The sequence below is a fragment of the Rhincodon typus genome, chromosome 25, assembly GCF_021869965.1.
Source record: "Rhincodon typus isolate 14 chromosome 25, sRhiTyp1.1, whole genome shotgun sequence".
In the NCBI taxonomy this organism is placed as follows: domain Eukaryota; kingdom Metazoa; phylum Chordata; class Chondrichthyes; order Orectolobiformes; family Rhincodontidae; genus Rhincodon; species Rhincodon typus.
Window position 1 is genome coordinate 2,998,435 of NC_063356.1, and position 22,592 is coordinate 3,021,026.

The window sequence follows — 22,592 nt, forward strand, 5'->3', positions numbered from 1 at the left end:
AAGGTTGCAGGAACAGCAACTCATATTCCGCTTGGGAACCCTGCAGCCCAATGGTATCAATGTGGATTTCACAAGTTTCAAAATCTCCCCTCCCCCCACCGCATCCCAAAACCAGTCCAACTCGTCCCTGCCTCCCTAACCTGTTCTTCCTCCCACCTATCCCCTCCTCCCACCTCAAGCCGCACCTCCATCTCCTACCGACCAACCTCATCCCGCCCCCTTGACCTGTCCGTCCTCCCTGGACTGACCTATCCCCTTCCTAACTCCCTACCTACACTCACCTTTACTGGCTCCATCCCCGCCTCTTCGACCTGTTTGTTTCCTCTCCACCTATCCTCTCCTCTATCCCTCTTCTATCCGCCTCCCACTCTCTCCCTATTTATTTCAAAACCCCCTTCCCCTCCCCCTTTTCTGATGAAGGGTCTAGGCCCGAAACGTCAGCCTCTCTGCTCCTATGATGCTGCTTGGCCTGCTGTGTTCATCCAGCCCTGCACCTTGTTGTCTCGGATTCTCCAGCATCTGCAGTTCCTACTATCATCTGTTGTGTATTGCCTTCTGTCTGGAGGACACTGTTGCCCACAATTCTCCCGTATTTTAAAAGTGCATCATTGGCCATCAACTAGTTTAGAATACCTTGACATGTGAAACATATCACCTGAACACAACTTTTTCCTTTCTTGCTTCTGGTTGTGATAACCCTGAATTGGCATCTAGACAATGTTGTTTACTCCCCAGACACCAACATCCCTCAAAACCTGAGGAGCATCATAAAAAACTAGCTTTGCAAACTGCAATGATTACATTGTGTGGGGAAAAGCAAGGCAGGTCACAATGGCTCAGCAAGACTCCCTTCAAAAGGGAAACGTTGGCACAAGCACTGTCAGAGCTGTAAGCCACACCCAGCTTCTGCCAACCATGACTAAAGAGCAAGCAAACAACTATTGTGTCCAAGGTTCAAAGTACCATCGCATGATCTTGATAATCACAGAAACCAGTTACAATCAGACCTGCAACTGTAACTTAGTCCTTGGAATCCAACCCTAAAATCTTACCAAATGTTTTCCAATGTTTATTTACAATTAAATTCATTTTAAGTTCTTTACAGTTCTCAAATTAAAACGTCACGGTTACATCCCCTTGTTATGAAAGATTAGGTAACAAAGGTGATTCTTTCTAGAATTAGTTATCGTTAAATCAATAATCCAGGTCCGAAACCCAAAGGAACTCAGTCCCATGCATTTGGACATTTCCTATTCACTGATTTGTCCCATTTCAATTACACGGAGTGTGGGTTTCGAGGAAGGTACTTAGTGCTGTCATCTCACTGGTGAATGACTTCTAAATCACAGCCCGAGATGGCTGATACTCACAGATTAACCGAGACCTGCAACTTAAACTGCTGCTCTCGAGGCTGCGTGTCACACAAATCACAAGGAACACTGAAGGCCACAGACCATCTTAAAGTATATGTGCCTTGCAACTTCTGGATGAGTACCTTCTTCAGGAGTGACTGTGAGGGTGACCGTCTGACCTGCGTCCTTAATCAGCTGCACAATGTCGTGGTGGGGCATCTGGACAATAGACTGGCCGTTCACGGCCGAGATCCTGTCAGTCACCTTCAGCTTCCCACAGCGATCAGCCGGACTCCCCTCAATGATGCGGCCAATTTTATGCGGCACTGCTGTGGAGAAAGTAGTAACAGGAGAGGGTTAATGAGATTCAGAGCACTGATTCAGGGGTCCAAAATAAGGGGGAAAGCCATCAGGGGTTTGGTGGGGGGTGGGGGGGGGGGGGTGGAGTGGGAGACCTGCCAGGATTGCACTGGCATAGTTGCGTTTAGAGGTAACAAAGACAGGACTGTATTTCTGTTGCTGCTTGTTGTTGAGTGATAGTGTGAGGGAGCTGCATTAACATTACATATCTCCATTTGGGATTCAATCATCTGCAGTTGGGTGCCAGCAATCATTGTAGTGAATATCATCTGTTCTGTTTTGGTTATTTTTATTCCGATTAGTTTAAGGCTGTTCAGGGTCAGAGGGGTGGCCATGGATACCTGCATGGGCCCCAGTTATGCCCGTATCTTTGTGGGGCACATGGAACATTCCCTACTCCAGTTGTATTCTGGCCCCCACCCACAACTCTTTCTCCAATATATTGATAAGATGATCAGTGCTGCTTTCCTCTCATCCAGAATTGAGAAAGTTTCTCAACTTTGCTTCCAATTTTCACCTCGTCCTCACCTTTACCTGGTCCATCTCTGACTCCTCCCTTCCTCAACCCCTTTCCAGGGATAGACTGGCCACCAATTTCCACCACAAACACACCAACTCCGACAGTTACCTTGATTATACATCCTTACACTCTGCTTCCTGTAAAGACTCTATTCCATTCTCCCAGTCTCCATCGCATCTGTTCTAGTGATGCCAACTTAGACAAGGACGCCTCCAAAATGCCCACCTTCCTCAACTGAGGATTCCCCAGCACCATAGATGACAGGGTCTTTAGCCAGGTCTGACCCATCTCCTGTACTTCAGCCCTCGCCTCCTCTCTTCCCTCCTACAACAGCCATAGGGTCCCCCCTGTCCTCACCCACCATCCCACCAACACCCACATCCAGAGGATCATTAGCCGCCATTTCTGCCACCTCCAGACAGATATTTGCCTCCCCTCCCTTTCCAGCCTTCCACAAGGACCATTCCCTCTGGGAGACACTGGTTTGCTTCTCCCTCACTCAATCTAGCCCCACCTCGCCCAAACCTGCAGAAACACACCGCCCCATGGCACCTTCTCCTGCAAGTACAGAAGCTGTAACACCTGTCCATTTACTTCCTCTCTCCTCAATATACAAGTGTCCAAACGCATCTTCAATACGAAGCAGTGCTTTACTTGCACTTTCCACAATCTAGTCTACTGCATTCGCTGCTCACAACGTGCTCTTCTCTACATTTGGGAAACAAAATGCAGACTGAGTGGCCACTTTGCAGAACACCTACATTCTGTCTGCAAAAAAGACCCTGAGCTTCCAGTTGCCCGCCACTTCAACACACCTTGTTCCCTGGCCAAGATCTCGGTCTCAGGCTTGCTGCAGTGTTCCAGCGAAGCTCAGTGCAAACTGCAAGAACAGCACCTTGTTTTCTGCTCAGGAACTCTACAGCCTTCTGGACTCAATGTCAGGTTCAACAATATTCGAGCTTGAGGCACCTTCTCCCATGTCCTGACCCCAATACCCACACACCAGGCCTTGTTATCACATGGTCTGCTTTTACACACTACCCATTGTTAGCCACTAACAGTCCCCATTAGCCATTCATCCTGCTAGCCCTATTGAAATCCACCCCTTTGTCTGTCCAACTGTCATTCTCTCTCCTTGGACTCCACCTATCGTTTACTCCTTACCCGCACCCCCAACCCTATCTCCTGCATAAAAACCAACATTTTCCAAGCTACCATCAGTTCTGAATGGTCACTGGAACCAAAATGTTAACTCTCTTTCCGTCTCCACAGATGCTGCCAGACCTGCTGAGCTTTTCCAGCAATTTCTGTTTTTGTTGTTGACTCCAAGGCTGTTGTTTCTTTGCTCTGTGTGTTTAGTCAAGAACTAGTTCAGTATTTTTACCTTCATTCATGGCAAATATATCTGCAGATTGTGGGCATCTTTCCTCTTTGAAGAATTTTGTTAATTCGATGGCCTGGGGACTTGCTTGCTATGCCCCAAATGTCCTCCAAGTAGGGAGATGCAGTGGTGAGTTTCTGGTTCCTTGTCACTCCCCACACAAACGTGGGGGTAGTAAAACCTGAGGTGCAGTTGGTGGGGGGTGGGGGGTGGGGGGGTGGGAATAAAACAATTTTACAAGGATGGGGACAGAGCAGGAGTTGCAGATATTGAATGGTCTTGACAAGGTGTGTGTAGAAAGGATGTTTCTTCTTGTGGGTCAGCTCAAAACTAGGGGACAGTGTGTTAAAATTAGGGATCATACTTTCAAGACAGATCAGCAGAATGTTTTCTTAGGAGGTCTGTGCAACTTTGGAACAGTTGACTTCAGCGGTAGAAGAGGCGGGTCATTGAATATTTTAGAGGTGTAAGTAAACTGATTTCCTTCCCAACAATTAAGAACATTAGAAATAGATGGGAATCCTGAACACAAACAGATAAGGCATCATCTTATTGAATCGCGGAACAAGTTAAAGGGACTGAATGCTCTACTGTGCTCTGAATTCAGATGTTCAAAATGTATGACCATGAAGAGGACTTTTCAATTAATCACTGCTGTGTTGTTGGAATCTTTATGCAGGAAGTGACTGGACAACTGTTTCATCAACTATTACACAACCCAACAGCCATTTGCTGCTTTCAGTGCAGATTCCAGCATCTGCCGTAATTTGCTCCTACAGCGACTTAACTAACCTGCAACTACCTCCTTAGATGTAGATGAGGTTGTGTGGGGAACAATGAACCATACAGATCAGTTAGGTTCCTACACCGGATAACCTGCCACTGACACCTGCTGGACAGGTTGGGTTTTCACTGTAATACCTACATGCCCAAATAGCCAACGAGAGAATAGTTTCAATTGTGAAAGAATGACATTAGACTAGCAGTCACTGCAGTGGAGTCCACAGCCCCCTGGGGCTGCCAGTGTCTGTGGAACCCACAGCCCAGTGAGACAATCTGTAGGACAGCGTGTATGGGATCCATACTCCAGACAGACAGACTGTGTGGGGGACCCCTAGCCCAGTGAGCTGCAAAGCCCAAAGAACTGATGTTATTTTGTACTGAACGGATCTGTCTAGGCCTGCATCATCCTGACTGCCTGTCTCCCTTAGCAACCACCATTTTACTCACCCATGGTGGGGTGTCTGTTCTTCGAGGTGATGATGACAAAGCCAAAACCCTCCGTCTCCTTCCGCTGTAGGACAATGTCATAGGATTGTGGGGACTCGGCTGGGGTGTGACCCTGCAGAGGTTTGTTCACAAGATCCGTGAGATTTATCCCACAGGGACCATTCTCTGCAGCTTCAGAATTCTCATCCCGACCGGAGTCACGCTGGTCCTCTGTCACACAAAAATAGGAGAGTTACTGAGAAGCTGGCCCCATCATAAGGAGTTTGAGACAAAGGCGAAAGCTTCCTTGGCTCTGGGCTACTACAATGCAGTCTGCATCTGACCAACATGGTCAGCTCACTCACAGCTGAAAAGCCTTTTATGTTGACTGTTCAATCTCAGGATACAGACATCACTAATAAACATTTTGTTGAAGCATACAGAGTAGGGCTGTACTAGTTCTTTAGACTCTCTCCTCTGCTCTTTCCTCCAAAGTCCAGCAATCATTTCCCCTTCAGCTAATTATCCAACCCCTTTTCAAAAATGTTTATCTGCCTCCTTTAATACCCCACTCTTAACTGCCTGCAAACAGCAATGAGTCTCATCCTAAAGTGAGAAGGGGAACCAGATTTTAGAATTTTGAGCCAGCAATCGCAAGGAAATGGTCGGTGACCATAATGATTCTATCAATTTACAGCAGCATAGTGAAAGCACGGGGGAGTGGGACTTGGCGCACCTCTCCTTCAGGCAGATCCTGAGCTGCGCAAACCCATGATTCAAACCCTTTGAGCTTTCAACAACTAATTATGTGGGACTCACATCACAAAGTTAGTTGGACAGACTCATTCTGTCGAACGAAAGTCTCAAGTTGACCCTCAGAAAAGGGTCACTTCTCCATGGCAGGCAACAGCCTATTAGCACAATCGCTGGATTATTAATCCAGAGATCCAAGCAATTTTCTGGGAACCCAAGTTCAAATCCCACAGCAGCAAATGGTGGAATTTGAATTCAATATGAACCTGGAATTAAGAATCTAATCATGACCATGAATCCATTGTCAGTCATCAGAAAAATACCCATCTAGTTCGCTAATATCCTTTAGAGAAGAAAACTGACATTCTTGCTGCATCTGGCCTACTTGTGACTCCAGACCCGGGACAACAGGTGCAACTCAACTGCCCTCTGGGCAATTAGGGATGGGCACTAAATGCTGGGCAGCCAGCAATGCCCTCATCCCACGAATGAATTTAATAACAACTCCTGGGAACAAAGGGTTTTGAACAGGTCCTGGCCACATTCACACCAACTGAGGACCAAAAGTGCGAACCAACACACTCACCAGAGGGCAGCACCTTCCTCCTCACTGATAGCAGCACCTGGCCGTTTCGAGTCGCATTTTGCATCAAGTCCAACACGAAGCGATGAGATCTCCCCTTGACCGAGACGCCATCGACACAAAGCAGCTCATCAGCTACACGAAGACGGCCGTCGCGTTCCGCTGCCCCCAGGGGGATTATTGCTCCAATCAGAACCTGAAGTGGTGGTGGTGAGGGTGGGGCAGGAGAGAGAGAGAATGGTTGTGTTAGCTCAGGCTCTAACCTTAGTGACGGATGTTTATTATTCAACAGGCAAGGTGTAAACAGACTGCAGCATCTGTTGAGAGATTCTAACACATTAACCGAGAAAGCTCATTACAACAACAGCAGTCACGCACTACTTCAGGTCCTTATTCCCTTGTGTCAATCTCACTCTCACTTAAATCACACAATCCTTACTGTGTAGAATTTGTCACTGAATGAACCAACTTACCGGTTACATAACAAGCGACTTAGGCAGTAACTGATTGGCTATGCCATTCGCTAACACACAGGAACAGCGGCCCTCCAGCTTGCTCTCTCATTCAGGTAGATGGCCAGACTGTATCTTAACTTCAGGTACACCTCGCAGTTCCTTATTGATAATAACCCCTGCCCCAACAAAAAATCCATCAGTCTCAATTTTGAGATTTTTAACTGACCCCCACCCCCCTCCCATATCCATAAACTTTTGGGGAAAAAGGCTGTCAGACTTTCAGCACCCTGTATGAGCTGACACCTTGGAGCTGGAGTCAGCCATTAACAGGCACTTCTACTAGGAAGGCAAATAGCATGTTGATGTTTAATACAAGAGAACTGGAGTTCAAGAATAAAGACGGCTTGCCACATGATATCTTTTCATTTATTCACGTGTGGGAGATGGGAATCGCAGGCTGAACCAGCATTTTTGCCTATTTGCCTTTGAGAAGGTGGAGGCAGCGAGCTGCCTTCTTGAACCACTGCAGTACATGTGCTGTAGCTAGACCCACGATGGCCTTAGGGAGGGAATTGCAGGATTTTGACTCAGTGACAGTGAAGGAACGGCAATATATTTCCAGGTCAGGATGGTAAGTGGCTTAGATGGGACCTTGCAGGTGGTGGTGTTCCCAAGAAATGTTACCCTTCTCTTTCTAGATAGGGTTTGGAAGATACTAAGGATCTTTGGTGAATTTCTGCAGTGAATCTTGTAGATAGTAGCAGCAGTGTGCACTGAGCATCAGCGATGGAGGGAGTGGATGCTTGGGGATGTGGTGCCAGTCAAGCGGGCTGCTTTGTCCTGGATGGTGTCAAGCTTCTGGAGTGTTGTTTGGAATTGCACCCATCCAGAAAAGTGGGGAGTATTCCATCACGCTCCTGACTTGTGCCTTGCAAACGATGGACCAACTTTGGGGAATCAGAAGGCGTGTTACTCACTGCAGTATTCCTAGCCTCTGATCTGCTCTTGTAGCCACTGTATTTAATTAGTGAGTCCAGCTGAGTTTCTGATCAATGGTGACCCCCAGGGTCTGGATAGTGAGGAAATGAGTGGCCACATCTCAGGATAATGGGATGATCGTTTTGGACTGAGGTGAAGACAAACTTCTTCAAAAGAAGATTAGAAATAGGAGTAGTAGGCCATTCATTTCCTCAACCCAGCCTTGTCCCAACCTCAACTCCTCTTTTGTGCTAGCTCCTCACAGCTCTTGATTCCTCTATTTCAAAATTTGAACATCTCTCTAAATACTTTCCATGATCTAGCCTCCATAATTCCCTGGGTTTGAGTCTTCCAGATATTTACTTGCTTCAAAGATGAAATTTCCTTGTTCTGAACTATGTCCTCTAGCTTGAGGTTTCCACTTGTGACGGAATATCTTAACATCTACCCCGTCAAGCCCCCTCAGAATTTTGTATATTTCAAAAAGATCATCCCTCATTCTACTAAACTCTATTGAATAAAGACACAACCTGTTTGGCAAACCACGATTAGTCAACCTCTTCATCCCAGGAATCAGCCTAGTGAACCTTTTCTAAAGTACCCTTTCTTAAATAGGAGATTCAAAACTGTACACATTAGACCAGATATGGCCTCTTCAAACAGCCTGAACGGTTACAATAAGACTTGCCTATTTTTAAACAAAACCCTCTAGCAATAAAGGCCAGAATTCAATTTGCCTTCTTAGTTATGAGCTGCATATGCATGCTAACTTTTAGCGTTTCATGCACAAGAACACCCAGACCGCTCTGTTGCACCATTTTTGCAGTCGCTCTCCAGTTAAATAAGAGTTGGAAATCTTTGGCATTCTCCAACTCAGCTGTGGCATCATCACTGAACATACCTATGGCTGAGAAAGACTGTCCTTTAGACTCTCAGCAAATCAAGGGATATGGAGAGATGGCAGAAAAGTAGAGGTGAAGTCCAAGGTCAGTCATGATCATATTGAATGGGAGTGCGGACTCGATGGGCCATATGTCTGCTTCTGCTTGGATTTCTTACGTCCTTCTGAATCTCACTCACACACACACCCCACTAAAGCATGGCTGCACTTTATATTTCTTTCCACAAGTGCTGTCAACTCAGTGAAAATAAAGTGTCCAAGCTCACGTGCAACTTTGCCACCTCCCTCACTCTGTCGTCACTCACTACTAACAAGAATCTGCACTGAAAGCAGCATGAAATCAACAGCAAACACTCAAGAGTTACAGGAAACTTACAGGTGTATCTGGCCCATCTCCACCCAGCACTCTGAATCCGAACCCACTCTCCAGCTTACGCAGAAAGATGTCAACGTCTTTTGTATTTGGGGCTGAAGGACAATAAACAGGGAAGAGAGTCACAGTGATGCAGTGGCTAGCCCAGGGCCTGTGCAAAACAATGAATATTTACATAGCAATGACTGGCGCAGAAATTATTTTTGTTCCTAGAATCCACTTTCCAAGATATGTTGCAGAACAACAGACAGCGCTGTACCTATAGCCTGGATTCACAGCTGACTCTGAACCCACAGGCTGCTCCAGCAGAAAAGAGACTGATCTGTCAAACTGTGCTCTGCTTTAGTTGCAAACTTGCTCAGTCCTCAGCTCACAGGATGACCAGGCAGTGGTCTGTGAAGCATGGTCAACTCCCTGAGGACTAACTTACAAACAGAGAGAGCACTGCCCATTTAAAACTTAATTGGGTTTGGAGAGGGAATCAATAAATGGGACTGTTTGCTGATTAACTCAGAATGATCGCTGTTTTCTGTTTTTATTTCCTTCACTTTTCTCCTGACCCTCCAAATGGACACATTAGTTGTCTAAATAGTGATCCTGGATGGCAGTGTCAGCATGTTTTGTTCGGTACTATCATCAGTCAATGAATTGGGACCAGGATTAGATCACTCCTCTTCAAACTGATGGCCATCTGGCTCAACTGCAGCAAACCGCTAGAGCTCTGCTTGATGGGAGAGCTCAGCATTGTCTTGGAGTGAAAGCTGGAATGTTCCTGGACTCTGTGTGGTACAAGGACTGAATAAATTTTGCATCAAGGAAGCAAAGTAAAATGAGAGCTGCTGGAAGATCATCTCATGATCAAAACAAATCAAGATGAATCAGACAGGCCATCCAGTGACCTATTTCGACACAGCATTTTCCAGTTCACTGCGCATAGTAACCTAATAACTCAGGTCCTGCACCAGTAACCACCAGGTTAAGGTCAAAGCCCAGGAAACTGAACTTAAATTGTTTTATTCACTCAAGGGACATGGGAGTCGCTGGCTGGGCCAGCATTTATTACCAGTCCCTACTGCCCTTGTGAAGGTGGCGGGGAGCTGCCTTCTTGAACCACTGCAGTCCATGTGCCGTAAGTAGACCCTCAATGCCCTTAGGGAGGGAATTCCAGGTTTTTGATGCAGCGACACTGAAGGAGCGGTGATATATTTCCAAGTCACATGCTAACAACTAACCTGCACACACCTGCATAATTCTTTTTCAGTTCCAGTGTTCAATTATTTGATTTGACCTTACTGCTTCTCAACGTGAGCCAACATAGACATCCCTCCTCTTCAAACTGTTTCACCAGATCAAGTTTACAACTACTGAATAGGACAAGATCCCATCAGTCTCCCAGGTGATAGTTTTCAATCAGATTACTACACTACTGATAGTTAGCAATAAAGGTTTTCCAAAACCACCATTTCCTACCAAGAACAGTGGGCCTGCACTCCACATCACTTACGTTTGCTGTCGAACATGGTCTTGGATTGCACATACACTTCAGTTGGGTCACGCTTGGGTGACGAAGGCCTTACAGCATTGGGTGGGAAGGGCATTGGCTGAGGGATGGGAACGCCTGGGGACAGATTCTGAGAGCTTGCTTGGTTGTCCTCCTGCTCTAAAGTCTGGAAAGAAAAATCAGGAGAAAAGAAAATGTTTTAAATAAATTTTACAATATAGAGGCAAGATATACAGATAGAAATAATGCGGAGTAGTTATGTAAGGCCATGTCAAAAGGATCTTCCCATATTTCACAATGTTATAGTACAGATGTAAATTATTTAGCCTCTCTTCAAAGAGCAGTCAATGCCTCATCCCACAAGCCTGGCCTGTTAGTGGTGATACTGCGAAAGTCTCAATCTTCTACTCAACTCCAGTCTCTAGAATCAGTTCCCAGTACTTTTTCCAGATGAAAGTTCTAGAAAAGAGAGATTAACCTAAGTTTGCTGATGATACAAGACTAGCTGGAAAGGTAAGCTGAAGGGAGGACATAAAGAAGTTGCAAACAGATATTGACAAATTAAGTGATTGGACAAGATGGGTTATAATGGGTCAGATGTCCTGTATGGCTATTTGCTAGAGTGGTGGGGGAGGGTTTAAACTAAATTGGCAGGGGAGATGGAAACTTATGCAAGGAGTCAGGGGATAGGGAATCAAGGATAAGACCAAAAGACAGAAGGGGGAAATAAGAGGTGATAGGCAGAGAAACCAAAGGCCAAAATCAAACATTCATATAATCACTTCTGTCTTCACAAAAGAAGACGGATAGCATACTAGAACTGATAGGGAACACAAGGTTTAGAGAGAGGGTGGAACTGAAGCAAATCTGTATTAGGAGAGAAATGGTGTTGAAGAAACTGTTGGGATTAAAAGGGCCTGATAATCTACATCCCAGAGTACTTAAGGAAGTAACCCTTGAAATACAGGATACATTGGTGGTCATCGTTCAAGATTCTTTCGATACTGGAACAGTTTCTACAGGCTGAAGGAGAGCCAACGTAACACCATTATTTAAAAAGGGAGGCAGTCAGAAAACAGTGAGTCTGATATTGGTAGTGAGGAAGATTCAGGAGTCCATTATCAAGGATTTTACAGCAGAGCACGAGGAAAATAGTGGTAGGATCAGACAAGTCAGCATGGCTGACAAAAGGGAAATCAGAGTCATATAGAGTTATATAGAACATGCTGACAAATCTATTGGAATTCTTTCAAGATGTACTTAGTGAAATTGATCTGGGGAGCCAGCGGATGCATTTTATTTGAACTTTCAGAAAGCTTTCGATGAAGTTCCACATAAGAGATTAGTGTGTAAAACTATGGCGCATGGGATTAAGGGTGGTGTATTGAGATGGATATAAAATTGGTTAGCAGACAGGAAACAGATTAGGAATAAATGTCTTTTTCTGAATGGTAGGCAGTGATTAGCAGGGTACTGCAGGGATCAGTACTAGGACCCCATCTACTCTCAATGTGTGTTAATGATTTAGATGAAGGAACCAAATGTAATATCTTAAAATGTGCAAATGATACAAAGTTGGAAGGAAGGGTGAGCTGTGAGGCAGATGCAGAGATGCTGTAGTGTGAACAAATGTGAGGTTATCCACTTTGGTAGCAAAAACAGGAAGGCAGATTATTATGTGAATGGCTGTAAACGGAGAAGAGATTGGTCAATGAGAAAAGGGTGTCCTCATGCATCAGTCTCTGAAGTAAGCAGGTGCAGCCGCCAGTAAAGGCAGCAGACTGTGCTGGCCTTCCTAGCGAGAGGATTCAAGTATAAGAACAAGGATGTCTTGCTCCAATTATACAGGACATTGCTGAGGCCACACCTGGAATATTGTGCACAGCTTTGGTCTTCCTATCTGAAGATGGATGTTCTTGCCACAGAGGGAGTGCTGCGAAGGTTTACCAAATTGATTCCCAGGATGGCCGGATTGACATATGAGGAGAGACGGAGTTGATTAGAATTATACTCACAGGAATTCAGATGAATGAGGGGGGGGATTTCATAAAACCCTACAAATTTCCAACAGGGCTAGACAGGTTAGACGCAAAGAGGATGTTCCCGATAGTGGGGGGTCTCCAGAATCAAGGGGTCATAGGTTAAGGGTAAGGGAAAAATCTTTTAGGATTTGGATGAGGAGCAATTTATTCACCCAAAAGATTGTAAATCTTTGGAATTCTCCATGTCAGTAGGGTTGTGGAGTCTTCACCACTGAATACATTTAAGGGAGGCACAGACAGACATTTGGTTTCTCGGGAATCAAGGGAGTTGGGAAGCGAGTAGAAAAGTAAAATTGAAGCCCAAGATGAGCCAACCTCATTGAGCAGAAGAGCAGGTACAATGGGCCATGTGATCTACTCCTGCAATCCATCTTGTTTCCAAATAAAACATTTTTCTCATCACCCCATTAGATATTTCTGGAATGACTGAGTACAGACCTATAGTTACTGACCCAAACTGTCACATTCCAAGTCCACACGACTGCTTTTCCGCCCTCACCCTCTAATATTCCGCAGTGACATTTATAGCTCTGGACCCATATTTTGTTACTGTCCTATTACCAACATGATTGTGCCTTTCACCAGAATCCCTTCGATAATAACTATCGCTTTCCATGATAGTACAGAACTTCCTCCTCCACAGTGTTTGTTTAAAGACAGTCAAGACGAACAAATAACATTTTCCCAGTTCTGACAATAGGTCATTGACCAGCAACACAACTCTTGCTCCCTCCACAGATGCAGGTGCTTTCTAGAATTTTCATTTTTTTTTCTTTTCACCATTCCAGAAACTAGAGTCCTTGCTTTCACACAAATCTATGTTTTTAGTTTATTGTCAGCCAAAAGCATTCCAATTGTTATCTTGAGAATGTGGGTTTGAAATCTAGTAAAAATACAGTTGAAATCGCATATAACACATGCCAAAGACAAATAATCTAACATATTCAGAAAGATAAAGTGTTGCGACTGTTAATGAAATAATTCCATGATTTCTGCCTCCACCTAGCTACCCAAATTCAGACTGACTTGGTCACGCCACCTTAGGAGAAACTGCCCAAGAGTAATCCTAAATTCGCTCTTTCATCATTTCACATTGTGGATTCTAGCCCAATTCTTGGTTTGTATTTTGTATAAAATTTCGACAATGAGGCTTCAACACAATCTTCAGACTCGAGACAAGAACTGTGGACAGCACTTCACTCAAGTACACACACTCAGCTAACATTTTTAATTTGCAATCTAGAATGGTTTTGGTTAGTTGTGGAATCTTGTGCATCTATAGGCTATTAACTGCACCAATAACACTAGTTAACTCCAACTGGAAGGAACACACCTGAACACCAAGTCCCATTGTTAGCAAAAAAAATTATGAAACTTACTGTTTTCATAGTTTTAGCAGGTGAAGAAGGACCTGTTAAAAAAGAAAATTCATTACAATACATGAAAGAGAAAGATCACTAGGAAATAACCCTCTGAAATCACAATCTACTCTACAAATTGAATCCAAGACTATACATCACAGCTTTCATCAACACTACTGTAGGTGTTTTATAAAAATGGATCAATGTATAGTTTAGCATTAGAAGGGCAACAATGGATTCTAGAACACTAACTGTATTCTAACTCAGCTCCACTCTTCCTACACAGTCAACAGAATTTCTCTCAATGTTATTTCTCACTGGTCTCCAAGACACACACTCTTTTGGGCACAAGTGCTGGTTGAAGAGGCCATATTCACAATATAATCGTAAAGGAGAAGTCGTGGGCTGCAATCAGAGCCCAGAGAAAATGCGTAGAATTTACAATACAGAACCGCCTTCCTGGTCACACACTGGCACTGTTAATGTCTGCTCCCACCCTTAATTAACCCAAACAGTTTTGTTCCGTTCTCATGTGTCTATCAAGCATCCATACAAACGACCTTAAGTATTCCCCATAGTTCCACACTATGGACAAGAGGTTTTTCTTGAATGTCGTATTGGATTGATTACACATACATATGGTCAATAGTACTGATCTTGACTCAGTGGAAACATCATCCTCACATGTAGGCTATCAAACTCTTTCACAACCTTAAAGACCTGCAGTAAGTCAACCCTCAGCTCGCCTTTAGAGAGAAGAGAGTCCCAGCTTGTTCAGTCTTTTCTGGTAGTTATAATCCGTCTCCACTCGGTTCTGGTTTCAGCATTTTACTGCATTCTCTCTCTACTGGCCCCTTCTTTACTCTGCAACATCTAGACAAGTGTGCAATGAAACCAAGTGAGCTAAAGGCAATTAAAAGATAACAACATGAGGACAAACCTCCCCTCTGCACCAGCAGCGATATTTCACTTCCCACAGGACAATCTTTCAGTATCTCCACCACCTGGGCGTGGCTCAGTTGCTGCATGCTCTGGTGGTTGATCTCCTTGATAACATCACCTTTCTGTAGTCCTTTGCACCATTGACTGTCCAGGATCATCTTCACCTTCTGTCCAGCTGGACAGTCTGCTATGGCAAAGCCAAAACCCTTTGGCCCCTTCAGCAGAGGGACTGTCAGCACCTCTGGCTGCGAACCAGCTGACGAGGTCATTGAGGACCTGTCCTCAGTCAGGCCCAAGTAAGGTCCATTTAAACGCTCGACACCACCACCAGGACCCTCGTTCCCATTCTGCTCAGTGGGCCCTGGTGGGGTCTGCACACTCTGCCCAGTCGAGGCTTGCTTCCCCACCACAGGCAATCCATCCACAACAGGAGTGGCAGTCACTACATCGACAGCTGGCACCTGGGGGTCTGTGGGAAGTGGATAACCACGGCACAGGATCAGCTTCACTGTCTGGTTGATGGGAACGGACTGGAAAAGCTGCACAACATCAGCATGAGTCTGTCCAAGGACGCAGGTGCTGTTCACATACACTATTACATCACCTGCAGATAAGATTGCACAGCATACACATTAACCATTTGAGTCCATGACCAAAGGCACACTCACCCAACTTTAAACTTGCCATGGATGCGTACAATGCCAAATCTTTATCTGCTCAAAATTAAATATCAAACTGATTTAATAAACACAGAAACCAGCTGAGAATAAATAAAATGCATGCTCCCGGCATCTACCGAATCACTGGCATCACTATTCCAAGCATTGCCCTACCCCAATCTTGGTATCTCTCAGGGAAGCTCCAGTCCCAATACCTTACTATTACTCTCCAAAACTCCCCTCCCCTAGGATTGATTATTCTCCACAAATAAAAGCAAAATACTGCAGATGCTGGGAATTGGAAACAAACAGAAGATGCTGAAACTCAGTAGATTTGGTAACACCTGTTGAGACAGGAAGAGAGTTAACATTGAGTCCAATATGACTCTTCAGCTGGACTCAAAAACATTAACTGTCTCTCTCTGTGGATGGGTCAGACCTGTTGGTTATTGCCAGTGCCACTCATCCCAGAATCTGCTCCCTCCCCCAATATGCTGTGTATAGGGAGATGGTGGGGAAGGGAAAGTTCTGGGAGTGTCCAGAAGTGCCCACCAGCTTTTCAGAGGAAACATGTCACTTGCCTGCCATCATGTTGCCATCCTGAGCTGCAGGTCCATCCTGAATCACATTCTTCACCTGTAGGAACTCATCTGGGCTATCCCCTCCGATTATTGTGAAACCAAATCCCATGGTGCTCTTCTGCAGAGTGGTCCTGATGAGCATTCCTTGAAGATGTGAGGGGTCCCGAGTAAACATTGGCCTCTCTGTAATGGAAGGAGTGGATTGGGGAGAAGAAAGAAAGAGATTTGAAATATGGTGACTTGACCAATGATTCAAATCCAAATTCATCTGTCAAAGACACAAAGTTGTTAACATCGATTTGTACTTCTACAGGTTTGGGCAAATGTGATCAAAACAAGGCTTGTAAAACCCTTAGAGGATAAGAGAGGATAGATAGAGTGTAACTACTTCCTGTTCTTTTGGAGTCTGGAAAGAGTTGCATAACTGTAAAAGTAGAGGCAGACTGTTCGAGTGTAAAACCAGAAATCACTCTTTCACATGGCATAAGGAATTTGATAATGATCCCCCCTCATTTGTCTGAACTCCAGCGAAAATAATCCCAACCTAGTCAGAGTGACCCCTGAAGGGTCCCGACCCGAAACGTCAGCTTTCCTGCTCCTCTGATGCTGCCTGGCCTGCTGTGTTCATCCAGCTCTACACCAGGTTATCTCAGACTCCAGCATCAACAGTTCCTACCATCTCCAACCTAGTCAATCTCTCTTCCAAAATTGTGGACATAAAGGATAAATTAGAAACATAGAAGATAGGAGTAGGAGGCCGCCATTCGGCCCTTCAAGGCTAATCCATCATTCATCACAATCATGGCTGATTGTCCAACTCAATAGTACAATCCTACTTTCTCCCCATAATCTTTGATGCCATTTGCCTCAAGTGTTATAACTAGCCACCTCTTAATAACATTCAATGTTTTGGCATCAACTACTTCCTTGTGCAAATGAATTCCATAGGTTCACCACTCTTTGGGTGAAGAAATGTCTCCTCATCTCTGTCCTAAAGGAAATACCCTGAATCGTCAGACTGTGACCCCTGGTTCTGGACACAACCACCAATCAGGAACATCCTCCCTGCATCTACCCTGTCTAGTTCTTATAAAATAAGTTGAGGAGATCCCCCCTCATTTGTCTGAACTCCAGCGAAAATAATCCCAACCTAGTCAAAGTGACCCCTGAAGGGTCCAGACCCGAAACGTCAGCTTTCCTGCTCCTCTGATGCTGCCTGGCCTGCTGTGTTCATCCAGCTCTACACCTTGGTTATCTCAGACTCCAGCATCAACAGTTCCTACCATCTCCAACTTAGTCAATCTCTCTTCATACATCAGTCTCACCTTCTCCAGAATTGGCCTGGTAAACTTTTGCTGCACTCCCTCAAGGACAACAGCATCTTTCCTCAGAAAAGAGACCAAAACTGAACTCAAAATTCCAGGTGAGGCCTCACTAAGGCCCTGTATAACTGTAACAACACATCCCTGCTCCTGTACTCAAAACCTCTCTCAATAAAGGCCAACATACCATTTGCCCTCTTTACCACCTGCTTACCTTCAGCGACTGGTGCACAAGGACACCCAGGTCCCAGTGCACACTCCCCTCTCCCAATTTACAGCCATTCAGGTAGTAATCTGCCTTTTTCTTTTTGCTTCCAAAGTGACGGATAAATTTGTCAGGCAAGGGGAAAGGCTAGAGCCAAGGTACAGATCACATTCTAATTGAATGAATTAGGTTAGAGAAGAGCTGAACCGCCTGCTCCTGAGCTAAACTTCAAAAGGTTAATTTTTACATATGATCGTATCCAGTATAGGGCCAGCAGAGTTACAATAGCATGGAGTGGGGAGAATGGAAGGAGAGACAAGTGCAGCTCAGGGAGGTAGCTTCCTGGATCAGCAGGTAAGTGGTTAACAAAGCAAAATATTTGCCAGTATTCTCATTTGTTCTGCCTGAAACACCCGATTCAGCACAAGGCCCCCAGTGTTTACAAAACCACAATAGACCTGATATCTTATGTAACTATCTTCCTGATTGCAGTTTTGGTTTGTGCAGAAAGTGCTTTGAGTTGTAAAAAAAAAGGCAAAGTTACACAATACACAAATCAGGAATGGGGTGTCACTACTCAATGTCTGCAGTCGGCAAAAACCTAAAAGCAGGCATTTATAAATTGAAATGGAAAGGGAGAAAGAATTGTGGGATTACACTGCATTTCCCATAGGAACAGGTCCATTCTAAGAAATACATTTGGAAAAGCAGGACAGAAATACGAAAGAGATTAGCTGAATGAGTATGTGTCCCTTTTGTAAATTTTCAGTTCAGAGGAAAGCAAGCTTATCGGTTTAGCATCAGCACTAAGTTGGTGTTTAACTTTTGTTTATTGCAAGTGTAATAGCTTTAAACAACACTCGCTCTAAAAAGTTCCGATTCAGAGCGTGGTTGTGAATTGGTTCTGGCGCTGGAAATATGGCAGTCCTGAGGTGAAAAGTTCAAATCCCACTAGAGAAAAATCTTATGAATAAATAAAAATGACCGTTAAAATTAGCTGAAGGATAAATATTGGCCAGGTACCAACAAACATTCTGAACTCTGAAATTCTTCTGGGTATCTTGATGAACAAACAAACCTTGGTCATTTATCTTACTGTGCCTTGTGGGAGCTTGTATGCAAATTAAAACTACCTGCTGCATTTCCTTTATTGCAAGAATGATTTTTTTCATATATTCATTCATGTGATTTGGAGCTCAATGACTAGACCAGTTATTTGCTCGTTCCAAATGGCCGGAGAAGGTGATGAGCCATCTGCTTGAACCACTGCAGTCCCTGGGGTATAAGGATACCTACAGTGCTTTTAAGGTGGGACTTTCAGGATTTTGACTCAGCGACAGTGAAGGATTGGTGGTACCAATCAGGTCAGGACGGCCTCAGATTTGCAGAGGAACTTGAAGGTGCTGTTCATTTACATCTGCTCCTTCTGCCCTTGGGTGGTACAGGTCACACATTTGGAAAAGGCAGTTGGAGGAGCCTGGATGAGCTGCTGTAGTGCATCTTGTGGACAGTATACACTGTTGCTGCTGTGCATTAGCAGTGAACAGCATGAATGGTGAAGGTGGTAAAGGTGGTGAAGGGGGTACTGGTCAATAGGGCAACCTTTTCCTGGATGATGGTGAGCTTCTTAAGTGTTGAAGAAGCTACACTCTTCCAGGCAAGTGGAGAATATTCTATCACATTCCTGCCAACTCTCCCTCTATGTCTCTTCGCCATTTTGTGGACCTCTGAGATCTGTGAATAGCAGGAGCTACCAGAAGTGGAACCACACTCAGAATCGGAACTTTCAGCATCCAGGAGCTTCCCAGTGGCTATGCAGCAAAATGTTACACCCGACTTGTGCCTTGTAGACCGTTCAAGCCCGAGAAAACAGATGGTGAGTTACTCACCACAGAATTCCCAGTCTCTGACTTGCTCTTGTAGCCACAGCATTTAGATAGCTGATCAGTTTCTGGTCAATGGTAACCCACAGGATGTTGATAGTGGAGTATTCAGAGATGATAATATCACTGAATGTCAAGGGGTGATACTTATGTTCTCTCTTGTTGGAGATGGTCAATGCCGGGCAGTTACGCGGCCTGTGTTTCATTTGCCACTTATCAATCTAATCCTGGGTATTGACTGTATTTAGCAAGTGACTGAAATTCAAAAGTACTTGACTAATTATGAAGTATTTTAGGACTTCTTCAGGTGATGAAACACCACAGAAATGCAGGTTCTCAGTTTCTGAATGTGAGTTACAGTACCTGGCCGCTGGTCCCCATGCACTCCTCGCTGACTGTCCCGCTGAAGAATTAACTGCTTCTTTCGCTTTGCTTCAACAACTGGGTTCTCGAACTGTGTCCTCTGGTTTATGTGGCTGAAGAGAAACAAGAGAGAGACATTGAGTGAGTGAGAGGTGGTGTTGAGGGTGGTGGGGGGGGTGGGGGAAGTAGGAGAGGAGAGAGACAGATGCACAGATAGAAGGGGAGTGGGAGCAGGGAAGGAGGAAGTGGGCTTGCGGGCAGGGTAGTGGGGGCAGAGAAGGCAGGGGATAAAGAGAGTGAGACCGAGACTGCAAAACGTTAACTTGACTTGAGCAACTTCATTCATGTTCACTCACATTCCTCCCTCACTGTCCCATCCAACTACTGGAATCCTGTCCAAGTCATTGCCTCAGCTACCTGGGTGGCTTGTATTGGGATTAAAAGGTTCAACATGAAGTTGCAACCAATCAGTATCATACTCCCAGGTTCTCTATCTATTCCCAAATCGACTGAAAAAAATAACAGAATGTACCACGTAGTAGTGGTTCAAGGTGGTTATTTCAGAGTAAAAGTAAAGGGTATGGGGAAGGCTACGTGGAAATGACTGTTCTGCTATCCTGAGTGTATTTGGGAGTGGAAAAGGAGAAGACGAGGGATGGATTTTTCTGGGGCATTTCTGTCTGTCACTTGGGAACGCATTGATACAGTCAATACAACACAAAAGGACTAATACATTAACTATCTAAAACTTGAGAGTTTGAAGAGAATTACTGAACTGGCGTAATCCAACAGCAATTTATTGACCCACATGGGTAAGCACATCGATTGCACCAACAGCTCCACAGCTGAGGAAACCTCCAGCAGAACATTTGGTGCCAAAAATATTGGGATAAACCCTCGAAACAGATCTCATTTTACCTTTACTCACGAGGAACTTACTCGATGTAGTAGAAGCCATAAACTGGATCGCTGATCTTTTCCCAGCCATATGGAAGCTCTACAAGTTTAAAATTTAAAAACATTCTGATCAATACCACAACTGATAACTCAGAACTACGAATTGCAAACTTTATACTGCGACATAGCAAGGACACATCAGGTCTCCTGCTCCAGATGGGAAAAATTCTCTCCCCATTCTCCCCCTTTTGCAGACTTGGTTTTCAAGAAGGTAGCATTAAATCAAAGAGCTTGAACACATGAAAAGCGGGGTCATCCTTGATTAATACAGTGCAATCACTGAGGTCATGAGCATGATGAGCAGGAGTGGTTATCCACGGATGCTCTCTGTCTAAACTTCTAGAAGCCATTTATTAGAAGTTCCAGGTAAAAGATTTGTGAAAATTACAGCTTATGACATTGGACACAAGCTTTTAACGAACTAAAATTTGGTTTGAGGGTCACACAGATTAAAGATGGAAAATTGCAGCGATGAGGAAAGATTGGATGGGTTGGCATGGTTCCCCTTGGACAGAGGTGGCTGAGGGGAGATTTGATTGGGGTGCACAAGGTAGGATAGAGTGGATGGGAAGGACATATTTCCCTTAGCAGGGACTATGGAGCAAAGATTTAAAAAGGGACTGATTGAAGAATTAGAGGGGAGACAAGGAAAGCTTTTTCTCACTCAGAGGGGAGAGGGATTCCAAACGCTGCCTGAAACGGTGTTAGAGGCACAAACCCTCAACTCATTAAAAAAGGTGCCTTGGGACACACCAGAAGTCCTGAAGCTCCCGGGGAAACAGACCAAATGCTGGAAAATGAAATTAGATTGGGTGTTTGTTTTTAGTCAGAATCAGACATGATGGGCAGAGTGGCCTCCTTGTGCATCGTCAGCTTTTCTGTTTTCTAAATATCTGAAGAGGAGGAATGTGAAGGGATATAGGGAGGGAGGGGGTACATGACTAAGCACATTGTCCTTACATGGGCCAGAACAAATGCAATGATCTAATGTCCTCCTTCTACGCTATAACAGAATCATTGAATTTTATGGCTAAAGCAAACCCATAATCTAATGGCCAAAAAACAACATGCAATGTTTCACCTTTTTATATGTATTGATGAAGGTCAAACAAATAGACCACTTTGCAGCTACACAGTTGCAGAGCTCAACAAGTTGTGTGGATAGGAGTAAGTCATTACAAAAGGAACACGGACGCAACGTATGCAAAGCTAGGGCAGATGAAGTACAATGTAGTGCCAGCTACTTTAGGTTCAAGAGAGACAAACCATTTTTTCTTAATGTTGAGAGGCTAGGAGCTGTTGAGGAGCAAAGGAATTTGAACATCCAGGTGCACAAGCTACTTAACTAGTCCATGGCTTGGAAAATCACCCGAGTGCTCAAAATGCTAATGGAATTACAGCCTTTAACTCATGGGAGTCAGAATACAACGGAGGAAATGTTTCAATTGTCCAGTTTTGGTCAGACTCCATCTGAAGCAGTGTGTTCAGTTTGGGTACCACAAATAAAACAGATACATGAGCCTTTGGAGACAGCACGCTAAATTAAGAAGATAGATTTTATAAACTTGACCTGTAGTCCCTTGAATTAAAAAGGTTTGAAATAATCTAAATCAAGATTTCCAAAATGTTGAAGGGAAACTCAGAAACAATATACCAGCATCCACAGTTCTTTGTCTTTTTTAAATGATATACTTTACTGGGGGAGGTCACATTAAGGGTCAGATCTTTAAAAGCTGAACCAGACTATTGAAGAATCAAAAAGGACAATGGAAACCTGGAGATAACAAGGTGTAGAGCTGGATGAACACAGCAGGCCAAGCAGCACAGGAGCAGGAAAGCTGACGTTTTAGGCCTAGACTCTTCTTCAGAAAGGGTTTCTGAAGACCCTTTCATTAAAACGCTTTCATTTCT

At 44.5% G+C, this 22,592-nt stretch overlaps 1 protein-coding gene across 5 annotated transcripts in view; it reads right to left on the bottom strand.

Moving 5' to 3' along the window:
• Positions 1 to 22,592, bottom strand: part of magi3a (membrane associated guanylate kinase, WW and PDZ domain containing 3a) — a 114,478-nt gene that overhangs the window by 11,728 nt on the left and 80,158 nt on the right. For 4 of the 5 annotated variants that reach the window (XM_048612266.1, XM_048612265.1, XM_020530743.2 and 1 more), the window contains 10 exons: positions 20,664 to 20,721; positions 19,725 to 19,837; positions 15,952 to 16,134; positions 14,710 to 15,315; positions 13,788 to 13,819; positions 10,370 to 10,532; positions 8,869 to 8,960; positions 6,162 to 6,354; positions 4,844 to 5,053; positions 1,496 to 1,681 (listed from right to left, as the gene is read on the bottom strand). In XM_048612266.1, coding sequence (XP_048468223.1) covers positions 1,496 to 1,681; positions 4,844 to 5,053; positions 6,162 to 6,354; positions 8,869 to 8,960; positions 10,370 to 10,532; positions 13,788 to 13,819; positions 14,710 to 15,315; positions 15,952 to 16,134; positions 19,725 to 19,837; positions 20,664 to 20,721 — 1,836 coding nt within the window. The remainder of the gene's footprint in view (positions 1 to 1,495; positions 1,682 to 4,843; positions 5,054 to 6,161; positions 6,355 to 8,868; positions 8,961 to 10,369; positions 10,533 to 13,787; positions 13,820 to 14,709; positions 15,316 to 15,951; positions 16,135 to 19,724; positions 19,838 to 20,663; positions 20,722 to 22,592) is intronic. The other variant, XM_020530744.2, reaches the window with a different exon arrangement.